The 20,003-nt window shown below is 39.5% G+C and overlaps 1 protein-coding gene across 11 annotated transcripts in view; it reads left to right on the forward strand.

Annotated features, from left to right (window-relative positions):
* Positions 1-16,743, forward strand: part of rxfp1 (relaxin family peptide receptor 1) — a 143,298-nt gene extending 126,555 nt beyond the window's left edge. For 6 of the 11 annotated variants that reach the window (XM_035744612.2, XM_035744613.2, XM_052488425.1 and 3 more), the window contains 4 exons: positions 6,477-6,887; positions 8,209-8,427; positions 8,743-8,773; positions 9,051-16,743. In XM_035744612.2, coding sequence (XP_035600505.1) covers positions 6,477-6,887; positions 8,209-8,427; positions 8,743-8,773; positions 9,051-9,393 — 1,004 coding nt within the window. In that variant the 3' untranslated portion in view covers positions 9,394-16,743. The other 5 variants (XM_035744615.2, XM_035744616.2, XM_035744618.2 and 2 more) reach the window with 4 other exon arrangements.
* The last annotated feature ends 3,260 nt before the right edge of the window (positions 16,744-20,003 follow it).

The raw sequence follows: 20,003 nt of genomic DNA on the forward strand, positions 1-20,003 counted from the left end.
ATGGTGCTCTGCTGGTGACACGGTCAGTGATTTATTTAGAATTCAAGGGACACTTAACCAGCATGGCTACCACAGCATTCTGCAGCGATACGCCATCCCATCTGGTTTAAGTTTAGTGGGAATTTAATTTGTTTTTCAACAGGACAATGACCCAAAACCCACCTCCAGGCTGTGTAAGGGCTATTTGACCAAGGAGAGTGATAGAGTGCTGTATCAGATGACCTGGCTTCCAAAATCACCCACCTTAACCCAATTGAGATGGTTTGGGATGAGTTGGACTGGAGAGTGAAGAAAAAGCAGCCAATAAGTGCTCAGCATGTGTGGGAACTCCTTCAAGACTGTTGGAAAAGCATTTCTAATGAAGCTGGATGAGAAAATGCCAAGAGTGTGCAAAGCTGTCACCAAAGGCAAAGGGTGGCTACTTTGACTCTCAAATATAAAATATATTTTGATTTGTTAAAAAAAAAATGGCTACTATATGATTCCATATGTATTATTTCATAGTTTTGATGTCTTCACTATTATTCTACAATGTAGAAAACAGTAAAAATAAAGAAAAACTGTAATGAGTAGTTGTGCTCAAACTTTTCACTGGTACTACAGTATATATATAATTTATTGTTTTGATACACAAGATACCTCGCTTATTCACACCCATCTTAGTGAACTAATTCATTGCAGAGGCCGCAGGGATGGCACAGTCCAAGAAGAGGAGTGCAGCTGCACAATGCACATCTCTCTCCAGAATGTGCTCTCTCCCGCCAGTTTGTGCACATTCAATTGTTTGCATTTGATTGTTAGTGTCTATCAAGTTCCCATTACATATAAGTCGCTCTGGATAAGAGCGTCTGCTAAATGACTTAAATGTAAATGTAAATGTAATCACCAGCAGTACATTTACCATTAATTCCTAATCTACAATGTTTGTTCGGTTACGGTAATGTCTGTTAATGCATTCAATATATTATTTTAATATATACCTGATTACACATAGAAGTAGGCCTATAAATGTGCCCATTTGGGGATCTGATAGTATTTTGGATTAGCTTAATGGACTACCACTAATAAGCTGTGGAGTTTATCAAAGTAATGTTTTCTTCACCTTAAAAAGCAAAAAAAAACAATGTCTGTTTTTACATCCATTGAGAATGATAATAATTCCTCAAATGTATTTGAAAAATCTTTCCAGCTCTCTCCCTATCGATAACCACTCAGTATGAAAGGGAAAAATGTAATGCTCTGATACAGTGGAAACATCATTAAATAGACCTACCTAATTACTTACCTTGCGAAAATAGCTTACAGCTGTGTCTGTCCCGAGCTCACTGGTACAGGAAACTCTGAGGGGCCAGAATATTTTATACAATTCTGCAAGGATCTATAGCCTGGACCCAAAGCTGATATAATGTTTCAAGTTTGTTGCACACAGTCCATGCGTAGCCAATGTGATTTATAGGATTTTTTCATATCAGGATATTTTCTACCTGCAGGCTACACTTTTTTGTTGTTGTTGGCTTTATGAGGCTATTTTTACATAGTTGGCAATGGCAATAGAAGTGACTTTTTAGGTTTGTAATCATTTTAATTTAGATTTGGATCGAATTTTAATTAACCACATGACAATGATTTCGAGATGGGAAGACGTTATTAGAAATGAAATAGTTTAATGAAAATGTGCATATGAAAACCATAACTGGCACGAAGATCTGTAGAAATGGTAAGATAAATTGGCATTCCACATAAGAAAGTTAGCTGACACCTCGTGTAGCCTATTACCGGCAACTTCAGGAGAGTAACTGCAGAATCTGTGAAAGCCAGTAGGAGTGGCTGGATGACGGTTGGGACAGGTTAAGATTTTTGTTCTTCTGGTTATCTCGATCTCTGGCTCCCTTTTGAGTAATGTGTGTCTTATTTCATTAAACAGTGAGCTTAAAGCATCAGACAAGCTTATTAAATATATAGATGATTTTCCTAAAACACATACAGTGTATTTGGAAAGTACTCAGACCCCTTAACTTTGACCACTTTTTTACGTTACAGCCTTATTCTAAAATGTATAACATTTATTTTTTTCCTCATCAATCTACAAACAATATCCCATAATGACAAAGCAAAAAACAGGTTTTAGAAATGAAATTTATTTACAACATTTTAAAAAACAGAAATACCTTATTTACATAAGTATTCTGACTCTCTGCCATGAGCCTTGAAATTGATCTCAGGTGTATCCTGTTTCAATTGATCATTCTTGAGATGTTTCTACAACTTGGAGTTCACCTGTAGTAAATTAAATTTGATTGGACATCCGTTGGAAAGGCACACACACCTGTCTATATAAGGTCCCACAATTGACAGTGCATGTCAGAGCAAAAACCAGGCCATGAGGTCGACGGAATTGTCCGTAGAGCTCCGAGATAGGATTGTGTCGAGGCACAGATCTGGGGAAGGGTACCAAAAATGTCTCCAAATGTCTTTGAGTGGCCCAGCCAGAGCCCAGACTTGAACCTGATCGAACATCTCTGGAAAGACCTGAAAATAGCTATGCAGAGACGCTCCCCATGCAACCTGACAGCTTGAGAGAATCTGCAGAGAAGGATTGGGAGAAACTAACCAAATACAGGTGTACCAAGCTTGTAGCGTCATACACAAGAAGACTCAAGGCTGGAATCACTGCCAAAGGTGCTTCAACAAAGTACTGAGTAAAGGGTCTGAATGCTTATGTAAATGTTATATTTCCATTTTTTTTAATACATTTGAAAACATTTCTAAAAACGTTGTCATGGGTTTTGTCATTATGGGGTATTGTGTGTCGATTGATGATTAAAATAAATATTTAATACATTTTATAATAAGCCTGTAATATAACAAAAGGGGAAAAAGTCAAGGGGTCTGAACACTTTCCAAATGCACTGAAGGTCGTGTCTTTATAGGGAAAAAATACAAGTTTAAAACTGTCGACCAATTGATGGGTCGAAAGAACAGACAACTTTCGGTATACCAACATTTTTTTTAGTCGGGGACAGCCCTTATTGACTTCAAATAATGAAAAACCACACTGAAGCTTCAACGCATTATTGTAAGGGAAGGTGAGAATGTGTCAATATCCAGTGGCAATGTCTGTGAGAGGGACAATGTTCTGGGTGTGTTGATTAAGACGTGGTGAACAACTCAAGAGTGAACATTCTTAGTGAACCCTCACTGCAGGTTTCTTTTCAGCAAACAAATTAATTGCAGTCTTTAGCTTTTGAACTGTCGACATTCACAGTGGCCACCACCAAACCATTGATACATAGTATATTTATTTCTTACTGCCGTGGGAGTCGGAGAGAGAGCTACATTATCTGGCTACATAACATGTGTTTGTGCCTTTGCTACAAGCCAGGCCCACCTTTCTGCTCTGTTAAACTAGCTATGTCAGATACGGTGATGCAGGGAATGAGAGAGACATGTTAATGGCTTACTTCCTTGGAAGTCAGCAGGATAGCGATATTACTCAAATTTTCCCTGTATCTGTACCCTGCAATGTAAGACACGCCTTTCTGTTCAATTTAACTAAGCTTTGATATATAGTATGCAAGGCTTGAGGTAATATTAAAGCTGATCTGCCCACCCCAAAAAATTAAAAAGCCTTGAGGTATAGAGTATATCGAGAGCTTGGGACTATAAGGATCTATCTGCAAAAAGATAAATTGGCTTTAAAGTTCCGAACCCTCATTGGTTTGAATGATGTCAGCAATTTTTATCTTGTATTCTTTTGAACTTAACAACATTAATTGGAGTATTAAGAGTATTATATAGGTAGAGAACATTGAACGGAACAAGGCTGTCAATAATTCAACTTTGGGAAAAATGCAGGTAGAACCCTATAGTCTCAAGCTCTTGATGTGTTTCGGACTTATCCTTGTGATGATCAGAATGTGTTTGGCATACCCCCCACCATCCTTTACACTTTAATGTTGGCATGTTTCAGATAAAATGCTTTTTTGATTTGCACATTTGGTACCTTTCTACATCAAAGGAAGTACAAGGACACGGTCTAGAGCTATGCTATAGAATGAGTCACTGAGTCATGTAAGAGACAGAGAGCCTCGTGCCATACAGAGGAAATGTGAGCGGTAAATACTGTATGTGGTCTGTTTTGGCATCACCATGACTGCAGTCAAACACCAGCCAGATGAATTTGTGTTCCGCCGAAATGTCATATGTATTCAATTTACGTGACATTTCTGTTTGATTTCCCTGTGCAAATATATCATCTCTAAGTTGATTGAAGGCTTACTGAAAAAGGGGACATCTCAGCAGAGTCAAACAGACTTCAAAGTTTGGCTAAAGCTTACTTGCAAATATGGAGGTTTAAGATAAAGTTAATATATTATATTATTAAGTTTGTCATTGCTGCTCATAACATCAGTTATATTCAGTGCTTCAGGAACGCATGAGAAAAAAGTGGCATAGAGCAGTAGAAGAGTAGAGGCTCTTACAGAAGTTGCACACAAGAGGAATATTTTTAGTATCCTAGGGTCCAGGAAAAATTGGGCCTTTTATAAACACCTTTCATGCAATTCCACATCATTTTACATAACTGGAGACTTTGGCAAAACCTTTTTTAATACCGCACAAATGATCGAAATGGCAGGTTACTTTGACACTGACAAACTGAGAATATGAGATCAATAAAAACGACCTTGTCTTGAATCCATCATTAGCCCAGTCCTAGGTGTGTGGAGACAAATATTGTAGGCTACAACATGAGGAAATTATGGTCCTAAAAAACCCAATGATGCGCAGCTCACTCGCTGGTGATGGCTGATGCGCTCGTGCCAAAATCCTTTCACGCTCTTGTTTTTAGTAAAAGAATATATCGAAGTTGATCAAATACTGTATTTTGGTAGCCTACAGCAGGAGCCATTTGCTATCCAACTTGTGATTTCCAATTAAATTTTTTCACTGACATATTTGCCACGCATTCTCGACTGTAAGCTATTCATTGTTATTTTGCTACAATCCACAGCTAAGCTACTTTAAAAAAGAAGCTATTGATCCTCTGTGGCTAAATTATAGGCATTCTCATGGTGAAGTAGACAATTCTGAATTATTAAATTTATTTCTGAAGACAGCATAACTTTGGAAAATGTATTTAAATCTATCAGTGGTGCTGCAGTTCCTTCAGAATCCTTTGCGCAATTCTATAAGGAAATACATTATATAGTGCAACGCTGGAGAGATGAGATGTAGGTTCATGTCTATCAGAGCAGATAGATCATATGAAGTGAATCTCATTCTAGTTATGTAAGAGATACTGGCGCGCTTCTCACACAGCCATGGACATGTGTTGCAAACCAAGGTTACAATGTTGCTCAAACCCTAAACCAGGGCCTGCCCAACCCGAATCAACTCTTAGAATATTAGGCCTGGGCTGAAAATCTACTTTTCACATTGTTTTTTTTGTGGGGCAGGATAATTAATGAAGAGGCAACTCTAATGAACTTTGCTTCTGAAGCTAAGCAGGGTTGGTCCTGGTCAGTTCCTGGATGGGAGACCAGATGCTGCTGGAAGTGGTGTCTTTCCTCCGGTCTAAAACAATATCCCAATGTCCCAGGGCACTGCCCTGTGTAGGGTGCCGTCTTTCGGATGGGACGTTAAACGGGTGTCCTGACTCTCTGAGGTCATTAAAGATCCCATGGCACTTATCGTAAGAGTAGGGGTGTTAACCCCGGTGTCCTGGCTAAATTCCCAATCTGGCCCTCAAACCATTACGGTCACCTAATAATCCCCAGTTTACAATTGGCTCATTCATCCCCCTCCTCTCCCCTGTAACTATTCCCCAAGTCATTGCTGCAAATGAGAACGTGTTCTCAGTCAACTTACCTGGTAAAATAACGGATAAATAAAAAAATATAGCTTTTGTTAGAATTTTTACATTGCAAACAGTGAAAATTATTTTTCATGGCACGAGAGGTACCGGATCTGGTCAAATAGGTTCCGGAACAAAACAGTTCAAAATGGAGAGGTGCCAGATCCTGTTCTGGCAGGATGCGGCTCAAATTAAGCACTGGTTATAGTACAAGGTGTGTACATGACAATATTATTAACCCTGAATGGATTGTTGACTCTGAAATAAATTTGTCCTTCAAATTGACACTTCAGAAGTGTCGAAGTTGAGCTGTACTTACTGTACCACTTGTAGATGCTCTGAAGGCCTACTACTGAGACTAAAAGCTTGGCCCATTACATTACTGAAGTTTGCATTGCTCCAAATATGCAGTTTCTCTTTTCTGCATTTTATGACTCAAATGAATGTAGAATTAATTGACTATGGAGTAAGTCCATGTAACCAAGGAGTTAGATTGAAAAGAAATTAGTGTTAACCGATGTATGACGTTTCACTGTAAAAAGTTGAGCAGATAGTATTGATGCACATACTGAGTTCAATTTGGTAATAGTAATTACTCTAACAACTCAATTCCACCACCCAGGTGCCGACGGACTGATGGGCGTTTACCTCTTCATGATTGGTGCCTATGACCTCAAGTTCCGCGGTGAGTACAACCGCCACGCCCAGGCCTGGATGGACAGCGTCCAGTGTCAGGTGATCGGCTCCCTCGCCATGCTCTCCACCGAGGTCTCTGTCCTCCTTCTCACCTACCTCACCCTGGAGAAGTACATCTGTATCGTCTACCCCTTCCGGTATTTAACCCCCGGCTGCCGGCGTACTGTCTCGATCCTTCTGAGCATCTGGTTTATTGGCTTCATCATCGCCTTCCTCCCCCTGGTATTCAAAGGATTGTTCAGGAACTTCTATGGTACCAACGGCGTGTGCTTTCCGTTACACTCAGAGCAGCCTGAGACAACGGGGGCGCAGGTGTACTCCATCGTCATCTTCCTGGGTGGGTGTCTTATCTAATTCAAGGTCAAATTAGTCTATTTCCAAAGTCATTCTGAAATGACAATGGTTCCAATGGCTCTCTGCTGCTTTTATTAGATGTAGCCTACTTTTTTTTTTATAGATGTAGCCTACATTTTATTAGACATTTTATGCCCGTAGCCGGAGGGTTGCTGCCTGGTTCAACTCCCAACCAAGCCTGGCGACTGAACTGACAACAAGAAGGCTGCTGTTGTCAGAATCCGAACTACCGTATAAACTGATTGTATGAAACATTAGGAACACCTTCCAAATAATTGAGTTGCACTGCCTTTTGCCCTCAGAACAGCCTCAATTTGTCAGAGTATGGACTACAAGGTGTCAGAAGCATTGGTGGTCCTCAATGCGTCCTCAATGCGTCCCACAGTTGTGTCAAGTTGGCTTGTCCTTTGGGTGGTAGACACTTCTTGAAAACACACAGGAAACTGTTGAGCGTGAAAAACCCAGCAACTTTGTTGTTCTTCACACACTCAAACCCATGAGCCTGGCACCTTACTACCCCGAGGAAGCTGGTGGGAGGAGCTATAGAGGACTGGCTCATTCTAATGGCTGGAATGAAATCAATGGAACTGAGTCAAACGTGGTTTCCATACGTTTGATACCGTTCCATTAATTCCATTCCAGCCATTACAATGAGCCTGTCCTCCTATAGCTCCTCCCATCAGCCTTCTCTGCTACTACTATACCCCGTTCAAAGGCACTTCAATCTTTTGTCTTGCCCATTCACCCTCTGAATAGCACACACACACAATCCATGTCTCAATTGTCTCAAGGCTTAAAAATCTTTCTTTAACCTGTACCTCCCCTTTCTTATACTTGGATTGAAGTGGATTTAACAGGTGACATAAATAAGGGATCATAGCTTTCACCTGGATTCACCTGATCAGTCTGTCATGAAGGAGCAGGTGTTCCTAATGTTTTGTACACTCAGTGTATACTTCCATTGTGCCTTTGAGCAATTTGCCTCAGGGTTACTACACTGTAGGTGGCAGTGTTCCACTATCAGCCTTTCAATGAGGGGTTGGTGGAAAAGGCAAATGTTCCATTATCGAAAATGTTTCATTTATCTATCTTGTTATCTGTTACAAAGGAAGTACCACAAATGCATTGGTTTTGTCTCATTAAAGTAGCCACACTGGCTTTTATCCCATGTGTGTAAAACTGCAGTAATTATTTGAATTGTGTTATAAAAGCAATTTCATGTTTTACTCTGTATAATAATGGACCTACCATTATCTACAATTGAATAAATTCCAAGGAGCTGATTAATTTATTTTCCTCAACAGGCCTGAACCTGGTTGCATTCCTTATAATCGTACTGTCCTACGGGAGTATGTTCTACAACATCCAGAGGACAGGGACACAGACGACAAAATATAGTAACCACATCAAAAAGGAGGTGACCATAGCCAAGAGGTTCTTTTCCATCGTCATCACCGACTCTCTTTGCTGGATACCCATATTTGTCCTCAAGATTCTATCACTGTTGCAGGTGGAAATTCCAGGTAGGAGTTTCAGTACTGTCATAATCTGACCATTTTTATAATTTCATACATTGTATTTGGAAACCCAGACAGGCTCAATTTGTAGCCTATAAAATGTATGTAAGCTACTATGCAGTGCCATCTTAAATCAACATATAATAATGTAAATTCGTCTCTTTTACAGATGTTATATTTGCATCATTCAGATTAGTTCCATAATCAATCCTATTTTCTGGTTGTAAATTGAATAGCAAACTTCCAGGCGGATGGGTGTTTGCGTGTTTACAAATGGACTGGCATCACAGAACATCCTCCATCCATCATCTTCTCTTTCAGCCCACCAACCAACCTCACCCCTACTTTCTATGTATGTACTGTATACAGGGATGGAACTTTTGAGCACTAGCCCGCTGGGCTAGTAGAACATGATTTCAACAAGCCTGGGTAACATTAGGGTACACATTTGTTGCCGTGCAATATTTGAGAAGACACCATTTCACTGGCCTGACGGGCTAGTTCTAGCTTAATTTCCATCCCTGCCTGTATGTTATGCATATTGTCTACAGGGAGAATGGAATTACAAAAAACACATTTGCGTTGCTCATGTAGTAAATGGACAATAATGGAATCTTCTTCCCGAATAGGAACCATCAGCTCCTGGGTGGTGATCTTCATTCTGCCCATCAACAGCGCCCTCAACCCCATCCTGTACACCCTGACCACACGGCCATTCAAAGAGACCATCCTCCAGGTGTGGGCCAACTACAGGCAGAGGAGACCTCTGATGAGCAACCACACAGCCCACCAACCCTCATTCACGTTGCAGGAGATGTGGCCTCTCCAAGAAAACAGCCAGACCCTTACTTCGCCTGGCGACTACCTGGCGAATCCCTCAAAAATATCCTGCACGTCTCAGCTACTGCCCGTAGAAAGAACAAACGGTGTATAATGCCCTTCGGTTTCAACAATTCATGTGGGTTCATGTGAATGGTACGTTTACAGCATGTTGACGGTTGTAGAGTCAATTAACATTTTGCACTGTGATTTGTACAGACAAAGGATCTCATTGTACATGTTGGACTATGTGCAATTCTACTCTGCTGATGCTTAGACTTTGGCTTTGTGAATGCCTTTGGTTTGATGTGATTATTAACATACTTATTCCTAAAAACATAAATCACACCCATCAGCATTCATTTCTGTATAGTAGATTGCTCCTGATGTACTGGAGCTTACAGACTGTGTACAGTATTGTATAGAATAAAGCAATCACTGTCATTCTCTGTTCTAGACTGGGATTTGTCATGTACAGTTCCAGTTAAAAGTTTGAACACCTACTCGTTCAAGGGTTTTTCTTTATTCTTACAATTTTCTACATTGTGAAATAATAGTGAAGACATCAAAACTATGAAATTACACATATGGTATCATGTAGTAACAAAAAAAGTGTTATATCAAAATATATTTTAGATTCTTCAAAGTAGCCACCCTTTGCCTTGATGACAGCTTTGCACACTCTGGCTTCCACACATAGCCTTACAAGCCCTTTTAAAATGTGTAATAAATCCATGTAATATAGCCTACACCTTCAAAAAAGGTATGTATTTTAGACAGGTCTAATGAAACATCATATGAAGAAAATCTAGTCTTTTCCAGAAGAAAATAATAGCATACTCTGAGTTGTCCTGATGTGGCTATGCCAAATGGCTGTGGGCTACACTAGTTGATTTAACAGACAATAGTATGAAGAATACAATAGAACAACGCTGAATAAAATATAAATATTTTCTCCAAACGATTTGAGGGAGTGAGCACATGCGGCTATTCTGTGTTGAGTGGTTAACAAAGAAATAAGTACTCCTATATGCTTAATTTAGAGTTATTAATGTAACTTTAGTTGTTCTACAAACGTTCGGCTATGCTGTTCGGAGTGCTGTTCGGAGTGCTGTGTTATGCCCTTCTCCCTGAGTGTACACGGCTTTCCGTCACGTGATCGGGTCTTTCTCACTGGCTACAAGTTAAGAAACACACATCGGGGACGCAACTGCACGCATCCTTATCCAATTCCAAGGAGCATATTGAAGATATTGGATGTCCACATTTACTTTGTCAGCCAACAAGATGAGTAGGCCGAACGAACAGCAAAAGCACTAGCATATGTCAATCTACTATCCCCCATAGTACACAGGTTGACCTATTCCATTCTGTGCGATAAATAAATATTTACAAACCGTCTGGGACAGTTGTGGGATGCGAAAGATCCCAAATTAAGCCCTTAGCCTTTTTTTATGCAATGTGGCTGACGCAACAGATCAGAACGTTTAGCTTAAAATGTTAATAAACTATTAGGCTATTTCTTCACATTATAAGCGCAGCAATGCACACATGGCAGTAGGCTATAAGCGTGAATGTTGCACTAGCGGAAAACACCATTATCAAAAGTGACTGCAAATGCAATTATGCATGTAATGCTTTTATTATAAAAAGTGAATTTCTATGGTGAAAATGTTCTTCCCTAAACTTGAAACTCACCCACTGCTTATATAAGCTAGTTAGGCTCCACACCCCTTGTAATCGGCTTAATGTGCTTACTTTTAAGATGTTTTTTGGCCACTATAGTTGGGATACAAACCTTATCAAAACATATAGGCCTATGGGCTAAGCTTACATGAGGTGTGCGACTAAGTCGCCAAAAAAGGCAGTTTCTTTTGCATTCACAAGTGATAACATATAATTCACAAGTGACAGGCTAATATTGTCACCCATCAGACTATACTTGATTTAATATACTAAATATATAAATATACTAAATAATATGTGAAACATTTGCTTTGATTTAGAATGGACCATCATCATGCACCTGTATGCACTTAAATAGCAAATGGAGGACGTTTTATTTTTTGGGGGGTTTATTTTCATGCCAGTCAGGTAGGTTATACTCCGGTTGTAAATAAGGTTGAGAAATAAATATAGTAAGCCTATAGAAAGCTGAAGGGATCTTCTTTTAATTAGTGGCCATCACTCGGTTTTCTCCTGCAATTGCATAACCTATAGAAATGTTGCGCAACATGAGCTCATGGGCTTTCATGTAGAGTTTGATTAGATTTTTTTAGAAGATATTTGCATTGATGTCAGAGTGATTAGAGAGACAATAGAATGTGGAGTACTAGGCAGTAGGCATGTTTGGTAGGCTACTAATGACCAGCAGCAGCATCAGAGCTTGGAGAAGTCTAATTACCGTGGCTAAAACGGTCATGTGGAATTTGACTGTTCAGGACTCATGACCGCTGGTGTGGCAGTAATACGGTCACCGCAACAGCCCTAGGTTCACCTTCCAACTACACTGCTCAAAAAAATAAAGGGAACACTTAAACAACACAATGTAACTCCAAGTAAATCACACTTCTGTGAAATCAAACTGTCCACTTAGGAAGCAACACTGATTGTCAATACATTTCACATGCTGTTGTGCAAATGGAATAGACAACAGGTGGAAATTATAGGCAATTAGCAAGACACCCCCAATAAAGGAGTGGTTCTGCAGGTGGTGACCACAGACCACTTCTCAGTTACTATGCTTCCTGGCTGATGTTTTGGTCACTTTTGAATGCTGGCGGTGCTTTCACTCTAGTGAAAGTGGTAGCATGAGTAGCATGAGACGGAGTCTACAACCCACACAAGTGGCTCAGGTAGTGCAGCTCATCCAGGATGGCACATCAATGCGAGCTGTGGCAAGAAGGTTTGCTGTGTCTGTCAGCGTAGTGTCCAGAGCATGGAGGCGCTACCAGGAGACAGGCCAGTACATCAGGAGACATGGAGGAGGCCGTAGGAGGGCAACAACCCAGCAGCAGGACCGCTACCTCCGCCTTTGTGCAACGAGGAGCAGGAGGAGCACTGCCAGAGCCCTGCAAAATGACCTCCAGCAGGCCACAAATGAGCATGTGACTGCTCAAACGGGCAGAAACAGACTCCATGAGGGTGGTATGAGGGCCCGACGTCCACAGGTGGGGGTTGTGCTTACAGCCCAACACCGTGCAGGACGTTTGGCATTTGCCAGAGAACACCAAGATTGGCAAATTCGCCACTGTCGCCCTGTGCTCTTCACAGATGAAAGCAGGTTCACACTGAGCACGTGACAGACGTGACAGAGTCTGAAGATGCTGTGGAGAACATTATGCTGCCTGCAACATCCTCCAGCATGACCAGTTTGGCGGTGGGTCAGTCATGGTGTGGGGTGGCATTTCTTTGGGGGGCCGCACAGCCCTCCATGTGCTCGCCAGAGGTAGCCTGACTGGCATTAGGTACCGAGATGACATCCTCATACCCCTTGTGAGACCATATGCTGGTGCGGTTGGCCCTGGGTTCCTCCTAATGCAAGACAATGCTAGACCTCATGTGGCTGGAGTGTGTCAGCAGTTCCTGCAAGAGGAAGGCATTGATGCTATGGACTGGCCTGCCCGTTCCCCAGACCTGAATCCAATTGAGCACATCTGGGACATCATGTCTCGCTCCATCCACCATTGTACCATAGACTGTCCAGGAGTTGGCAGATGCTTTAGTCCAGGTCTGGGAGGAGATCCCTCAGGAGACCATCCGCCACTTCATCAGGAGCATTCCCAGGCGTTGTAGGGAGGTCATACAGGCACGTGGAGGCCACACACACTACTGAGCCTCATTTTGACTTGTTTTAAGGACATTACATCAAAGTTGGATCAGCCTGTAGTGTGGTTTTCCACTTTAAGTGGAAAGTGTGTGATTCCAAATCCAGACCTCCATGGGTTGATAAATTTGATTTCCATTGATAATTTTTGCGTGATTTTGCTGTCAGCACATTCAACTATGTAAAGGAAAAAGTACTTAATAAGAATATTTCATTCATTCAGATCTAGGATGTGTTATTTTAGTGTTCACTTTATTATTTTGAGCAGTGTATTTAATCCATTTTAGAATAAGGCTGGAATGTAAAAAAAATATGGAAAAAGTCAAGGGGTCTGAATACTTTTCGAATGCACTGTAATGATGAAGTCATCTATGAGAGGAGCAGTGAACTGCTAAAGGATTCATGTTTCTCATTTTAAGGTACAGGCTATGCAGACTGCAGAGGTGACATGTATTTGCCATTGTAACACAAAAGATATCCCTTGTTCCAAAGATGGTTGACCTTGGGTTTCTGACCATCTTTGATGACAACAGGAGGCTAGAAATTACAGGATGTTCAAAGCTGTCAATTTACAGTTGCTGATAACAGTGCTACTGTGTCATTCATTCTTTGTAAGGAAGGATGAGCTATTGTAATATTTTCACTGTCTCTCCCACACTTTACAATATGTGTGTTATCATTCAATATTTCATTTGTAGTAATTATATGTAATAAAATCAACTGATGCCAGAGTTGAGTGCTCTTAAAATATTTCTGATGTATTGATTTTGTGGATTTTATTTTGCAGACATATTGTTTGATTTTTGCTGAGGATGTATTTTCATGAACTACATGAATCTTTGGTGCTATTTTCACAAGCACAGTACCAGTCAAAAGTTTGGAAACCTACTCATTCAAGTTTTTTTTATGTTACATTTTCTACATGTAGAAATGTGGAATCGCGTAGTAAGCAAAAAAGTGTTAAACAAATAAATATATATTTTATATTTGAGATTCTTCAAAGCAGACACCTTTTGCCTTGATGACAGCTTTGTATACTCTTGGCACGCTCTCAACCAGCTTCACCTGGAAGGCTTTTCCAACAGTTCGGAACGAGTTCCCACATATGCGGAGCACTTGTTGGCTGCTTTTCCTTCACTCTGCGGTCCAACTCATCCCAAACCATCTCAATTGGGTTGAGGTCAGGTGATTGTGGATGCCAGGTCATCTGATGCTGCACTCCATCACTCTCCTTGGTCAAATAGCCTAAACACAGCCTGGAGGTGTCTTGGGTCATTGTTCTGTTGAAAAACAAATGATATACCCACTAAGCGCAAACCAGATTGGATGGCGTATCGCTGCAGAATGCTGTGGTAGCCATGTTGGTTAAGTCCGTCTTGAATTCTAAATAAATCACAGACAGTATCACCAGCAAAGCACCATAACAACTCCTCCTCCACAACTACTCCTCCATGCTTCACATTGGGAACCACACATGCAGGGATCATCCATTCACCTACTCTGTGTCTCACAAAGACATGGCATCTGGAACCAAAAATCTCAAATCTGGACTCATCAGACCAAAGGACAGATTTACAATGGTCTAATGTCCATTGCTCATGTTTCTTGGCCCAAGCAAGTCTCATATTCTTATTGGTGTCCTTTAGTAGTGGTTTATTTGCAGCAATTTGACCATGAAGGCCTGATTTCATGCTGTCTCTTCTGAACAGTTGATGTTGAGATGTGTCTGTTACTTGAACTCTGTGAAGCATTTATTTGGGCTGCAATTTCTGAGGCTGGTAACTATGAACTTATCCTCTGCAGCATAGGTAACTCTGGGTCTTCTTTTTCATCATAGCGCTTGATGGTTTTTGCAACTGCACTTGAAGAAACTTTCAAAGTTCTTGAAATTATCCGGATTGACTGACCTGCATGTCTTAATAACCTCTTAAGGATATGAACTTTTTTTCCCCTCCCAATTTTCGCCTAAAATGACCCAAATCGGACTGCCTGTAGCTCAGGACCTGAAGCAAGGATATGCATATTCTTGATACCATTTGAAAAGGAAACACTTTAAAGTTTGTGGAAATGTGAAATGTATGTAGGACAACATAACACATTAGATCTGGTAATAAGATATTGAACAATGCAAGAGAAAGGCCAAAACATAATATTGCAGTTTAGGCGCAACTTCAATTTTGGCCACTAGATGGCATCAGTGTGTGTGCAAAGTTTCAGATTGATCCAGTGAAGCATTGCAATACTGGACAATATTTATTATCAAGTTTGCCTAAATGTGGTCGAATTGGTCAGTTGATACATTTTCAAGTACATAACATACAAAAATGATATGGTCATATTTTTTTTTAGTTTACACACTCCCAAAATGTCAAACATGATGGATCATTAGCTTACACACTAATTTTTACAGATCTAGATGGCCAGGTGGGGAGGAGGGGAGACAGAGACAGCAGGGATTCCAACTGTAGAACCCAGTACCTACATTTTAATATAAAAATGCATTTTATCAAACAAAACTATGCTACATTTTATCCCTGGGACCCTAAGGATAACAAATCAAAGCAAGATTACTGAACGTAAGTACATGATTTACCTTCAGAGGTGAATGTACCAAACCAGTTGCCGTGATAAAAAATGTGTTGTGGTCTCTCCTCAAACAATAGCATGATATTGTTTCACTGTAATAGCTACTGTAAATTGGTCAGGACAGTTAGATTAAGAAGAATTTAAGCTTTCTGCCCATATAAGACATGTCAATGTCCTGGGAAATGTTATTGTTACTTACAACGTCATGCTAATCACATTAGCTCAACCATCCCGGTATAGGGACACCAATCCCGTAAAGGACTTTTTTAATGATGGACTTTTGTTTCTCTTTATTTATTTGAGTTGTTCTTGCCATTATATGTAATTGGTCTTTTACCAAATAGGGCTATCTTCTGTATACCACCCCTACCTTGTCACTGCACAACTGATTGGCTCAAACAAACACATAAAGAAGGAAAGAAATTCCACAAATGACCTTTTAACAAGGCACACCTGTTAATTGAAATGCATTCTACTGGTTGAGCTGGTTGAGAGAATGCCAAGAGTGTGCAAAGCTGTCATCAAGAAAAAGGGTGGCTACTTGGATGGAAGAATCTCAAATATATTTTGATTTATTTTAACACTTTTTGGTGACTACATGATTCCATGTGTTTTTCCATAGTTTTGATGTCTTCACTATTATTCTACAATGTAGAAAATAGTAAAAAGTAAAAAAGAAAAACCCTGGAATGAGTAGGTGTGTCCAAACTTTGACTGGTACTGTATGTGGTGAATTTTTGAAACTCTTAGTACAAAACTTCAAACTGGAACACGTAACACAGCAAGTCTTACATTAAAAACCTTTTATTGTTCATTTAATTGTTTGGAAACATCTTTCACCACACGACCTTTGGCCCATATATGTTTACTGTAAAATACCATGAGAACAATGATTTAACCCTTTCACACGTATGATCACGTATTTCTGATCATTGTTGAGTGGTCCCTGAAGCGTACAATCTCAAATATGTGATTGGAACAGTAGCAACCTAACAAACGTATTATGCAACAAACGCATCTTATACAGCATTGTTGTCTGAACAGCATCTAAATGATTTTGTACGGATGGAAAATAAAGGTCTTAAACTTTATTCCTCAATTGTACCTTTTATTGTAAAAGATAAATGCTAACTTCATCATCCAAGCATCACATGGAACACATCCACAGTCAAACTCATTCCATAAACCAGTCTAAATAACAGGTTGCGCTGACAAAAAAACAAAACATAAGTTAGCGACCTGACAGCTAGACTAGTTTACAACGCACCACATCTCTGGTGAGTACAAGAAACTAATATAATGTTGTTTAGAAAATAAATGCGTGTCAGCAAAGCTAACAGCAACTAAATTCTATATGGTGGCAGCCATGTTTGTTTATGTTTGACCTGCCGAAAACTTCCTAATCCCAGAATGCCATTCACTATAAAACACAAATAAACAAAGTCAAAGATGGCTGCGCTCATTGCCTGAAAAATATATACTTAGTTTAGCCAATTTTCAGCATATTACAAATCGTTGATGTACTTGTTACAGTGTATAGAAGAACCGGAGCACATGACTTGACAAGTCGTTTACCATTTGACAAATCCCAAAGCAAAAAAATATATATAAAAAAAATCACCTCACACCAAATACAAGCCTACTGCCTAACCTAACTGTAGTGTGAAAGCTAAACAGGGATGAAACCATTTTAGGGGGTTCATTTCATTTTGTGGGGGGGTTAAGTCCATAAAAATGGGGGACAGTATCATGGGGTGATGTGTTGCAAAAAATGATGCAAAAAATAAATGTATTGTTCAAATATGACATCATAGGTGTACTAGAAACAAATTAAATGAATGAAGGAAACAATGTTTAGCGGGCACTCGTTCAAATCTGTCTTGAGCATTTGGCCGTGGGTTGTTCTGAGGAAAACCTTTTGGCATGGTGAATCCAAGCCTGACAGGTCTGGATTGATGTCATTGCATACCTCATCCAAGGCCTTGGGGGGGTGGTACGCTCAAGGGGGTGGCGATCATACACCTTCCACCTGTATTGTAATCATGTATTGTAGTGGTCCTGTGTGGCTTAATTAGTAAGAGCATGGCACTAGCAACCCCAGAGTGGTGGATCGCTAGTATCAGAATTACCACTCTGGGGTCCCATACAAAAATTTTGGACTCCCTGTTGTCACTTTGGATAAAAACACCTGTTACGTAAATGCCATATATTACAGTATTACAGTATGATATTGGCCAACAATTTTTGTAAAGCTTTACATAGCATCAAGCTTGGAAATAAAAAACTATGCACGATTTGTTTGCTTTCTAGATGTAACGTGAGTAATGTAATATTTTATATAATTCTTGTTATATTATCCTTTTCATTGTGTATAAAAAAAAATGTTTTGAGATGAGTAAAAACATTGAAACCTGCATTATGAGTCAATATATAAAATACTGTACATGGCTCTGGGTCAATTGAGTACCATAGTATGAGTAATAGTCATAAGACCTAGCAGTAAAACTCGGAAATGGTTCCAATCGTTTTTCCACCATTCATTTTTCCGTAGTGGATTTTAGAACTACTTCATATATGGCCTGTTTGTGTAGGCTGTCTTTGGCATGACGTTTTGATAACTGCGGAAATCTCTCTTGGACAAGGTAACCTTTATCAATATATTTGCCTGTACCCACCAAAAACTAAATTAGCTGCCAATGTGGCTATCATACAGAACTACACATCCTGTCACAAGCTTTGATGTCATTCTTCAAGACGCAGGGTAGGAAAAACTTCCACATTTCTCCATTTGATCATTTTCTGATCTCTGTAAGCGAGAGATGTCACTGGAGCTGTGTGATAAGGCAAGTAAGTCTTGTTTGCTAGCTTCTAATGTTACCGGCCTCAGACTGACTTTGAAGGTGGCCTCTGAAGTGATTTTTGGCACATTCTTTATTCTCTAATATGATTTTTAAATTAAATTCTCTAATTTCAAATATTTGGTTATCAATGAAATTTAAATTGATTGAGAGTGGTGTAATGTACTTAAGTAGTACTTTGAAGTATTTTTACTTAAGGTCGTTTTTCAGGGTATCTTTACTATTTATATTTTTGAAAACTTTACTCCATACATTTTCCCTGACATCCAAAAGTACTAGTTGCATTTTGAATGCTTGTCTGGTTATCTTATTAAAAAACTTATCAAGAGATCATCTAAGGTCATCCCTACGGCCTCTGATCTGGCGGACTCACTAAACACATGCTTTGTTTGTAAATTATGTCCGAGTGTTGAGTGTTGAGTGTCCCCCTGGCTATCTGTAAATAAATAAAAATTAACTATGAAAAAAGGTGCTGCCTGGTTTGCTTCATAACATTTTAAATGATTTATATTTACTTTTGATAGTGAAGTATATTTACAACCAAATAATTACATTTTAATGTGTGACTTTCACTTGAATCATCTTCTATTAACATATCTTTCTTTACTTTTACTCAAGTATGACAATTGGGTACTTTTTACCCCACTGTGGATTGATAAGTGATGACAAAACATTCATCCACATACAAGTGGACACATTAACTTGAAACATAAATGCAATTTACCTACAGTAGATTCCCTCATTCACAATCGAAACACTTATGGATAAAGATAAACAACTGACGTGTCTGAATATTGCTACACATGCAGAAAACAGATAAGCATTACATTCAGCTTCAAAACAGTGGTGCAACCATGGCATTGTCTCTATCTCTATCTCTCTCTCTCTCTCTCTCTCTCTCTCTCTCAATGCCTATACTAAAGTCCGTTGACACAGGCAGGGAGCACAATTTTACACAAGACTAATAACACGTAAAACCAACTCAGAAATCTCAAATAAATTGATTATTTGCTAAATTACTATTAGGAAATCATGTACATTTACTCAGAAAACCAACGTCTCTATGTGACTTGTAAAATAGTTTGCACCACAGCTAGCATAAAAGCTAACATACACTCATTAATTCTGTCACGTTCTTCACTCACTCAGTTTGATACAAAAATAACACATACAAACTTTCAACAAACATGATAATCCCTTTACTGGTTTGTCATCCAGCATGTTATGATGTTCTTTCGATATTAGAAAGTTCAAATGTGCTGTTACATACCTGTAGTGATAATAAGAAACGGGCACAAAAGTTAGTCTTTACAGTTCTGGCACTTTTTTTATTCTAAGGAAATTATGTGCGCTTGGTCAGAACTTGTTGCTTTCCTCACTGCCACAGTGAAACAGCGCCATCTATTGGACTGATGGGCTAAATACTGCTAAAGCGTGTAGAAAAGAGTTGGGTTTTTTAACCTTTATTTAACTAGGCAAGTCACTTACGAACA

This window comes from Oncorhynchus keta, chromosome 30 (genome assembly GCF_023373465.1).
Source record: "Oncorhynchus keta strain PuntledgeMale-10-30-2019 chromosome 30, Oket_V2, whole genome shotgun sequence".
Taxonomy (NCBI): domain Eukaryota; kingdom Metazoa; phylum Chordata; class Actinopteri; order Salmoniformes; family Salmonidae; genus Oncorhynchus; species Oncorhynchus keta.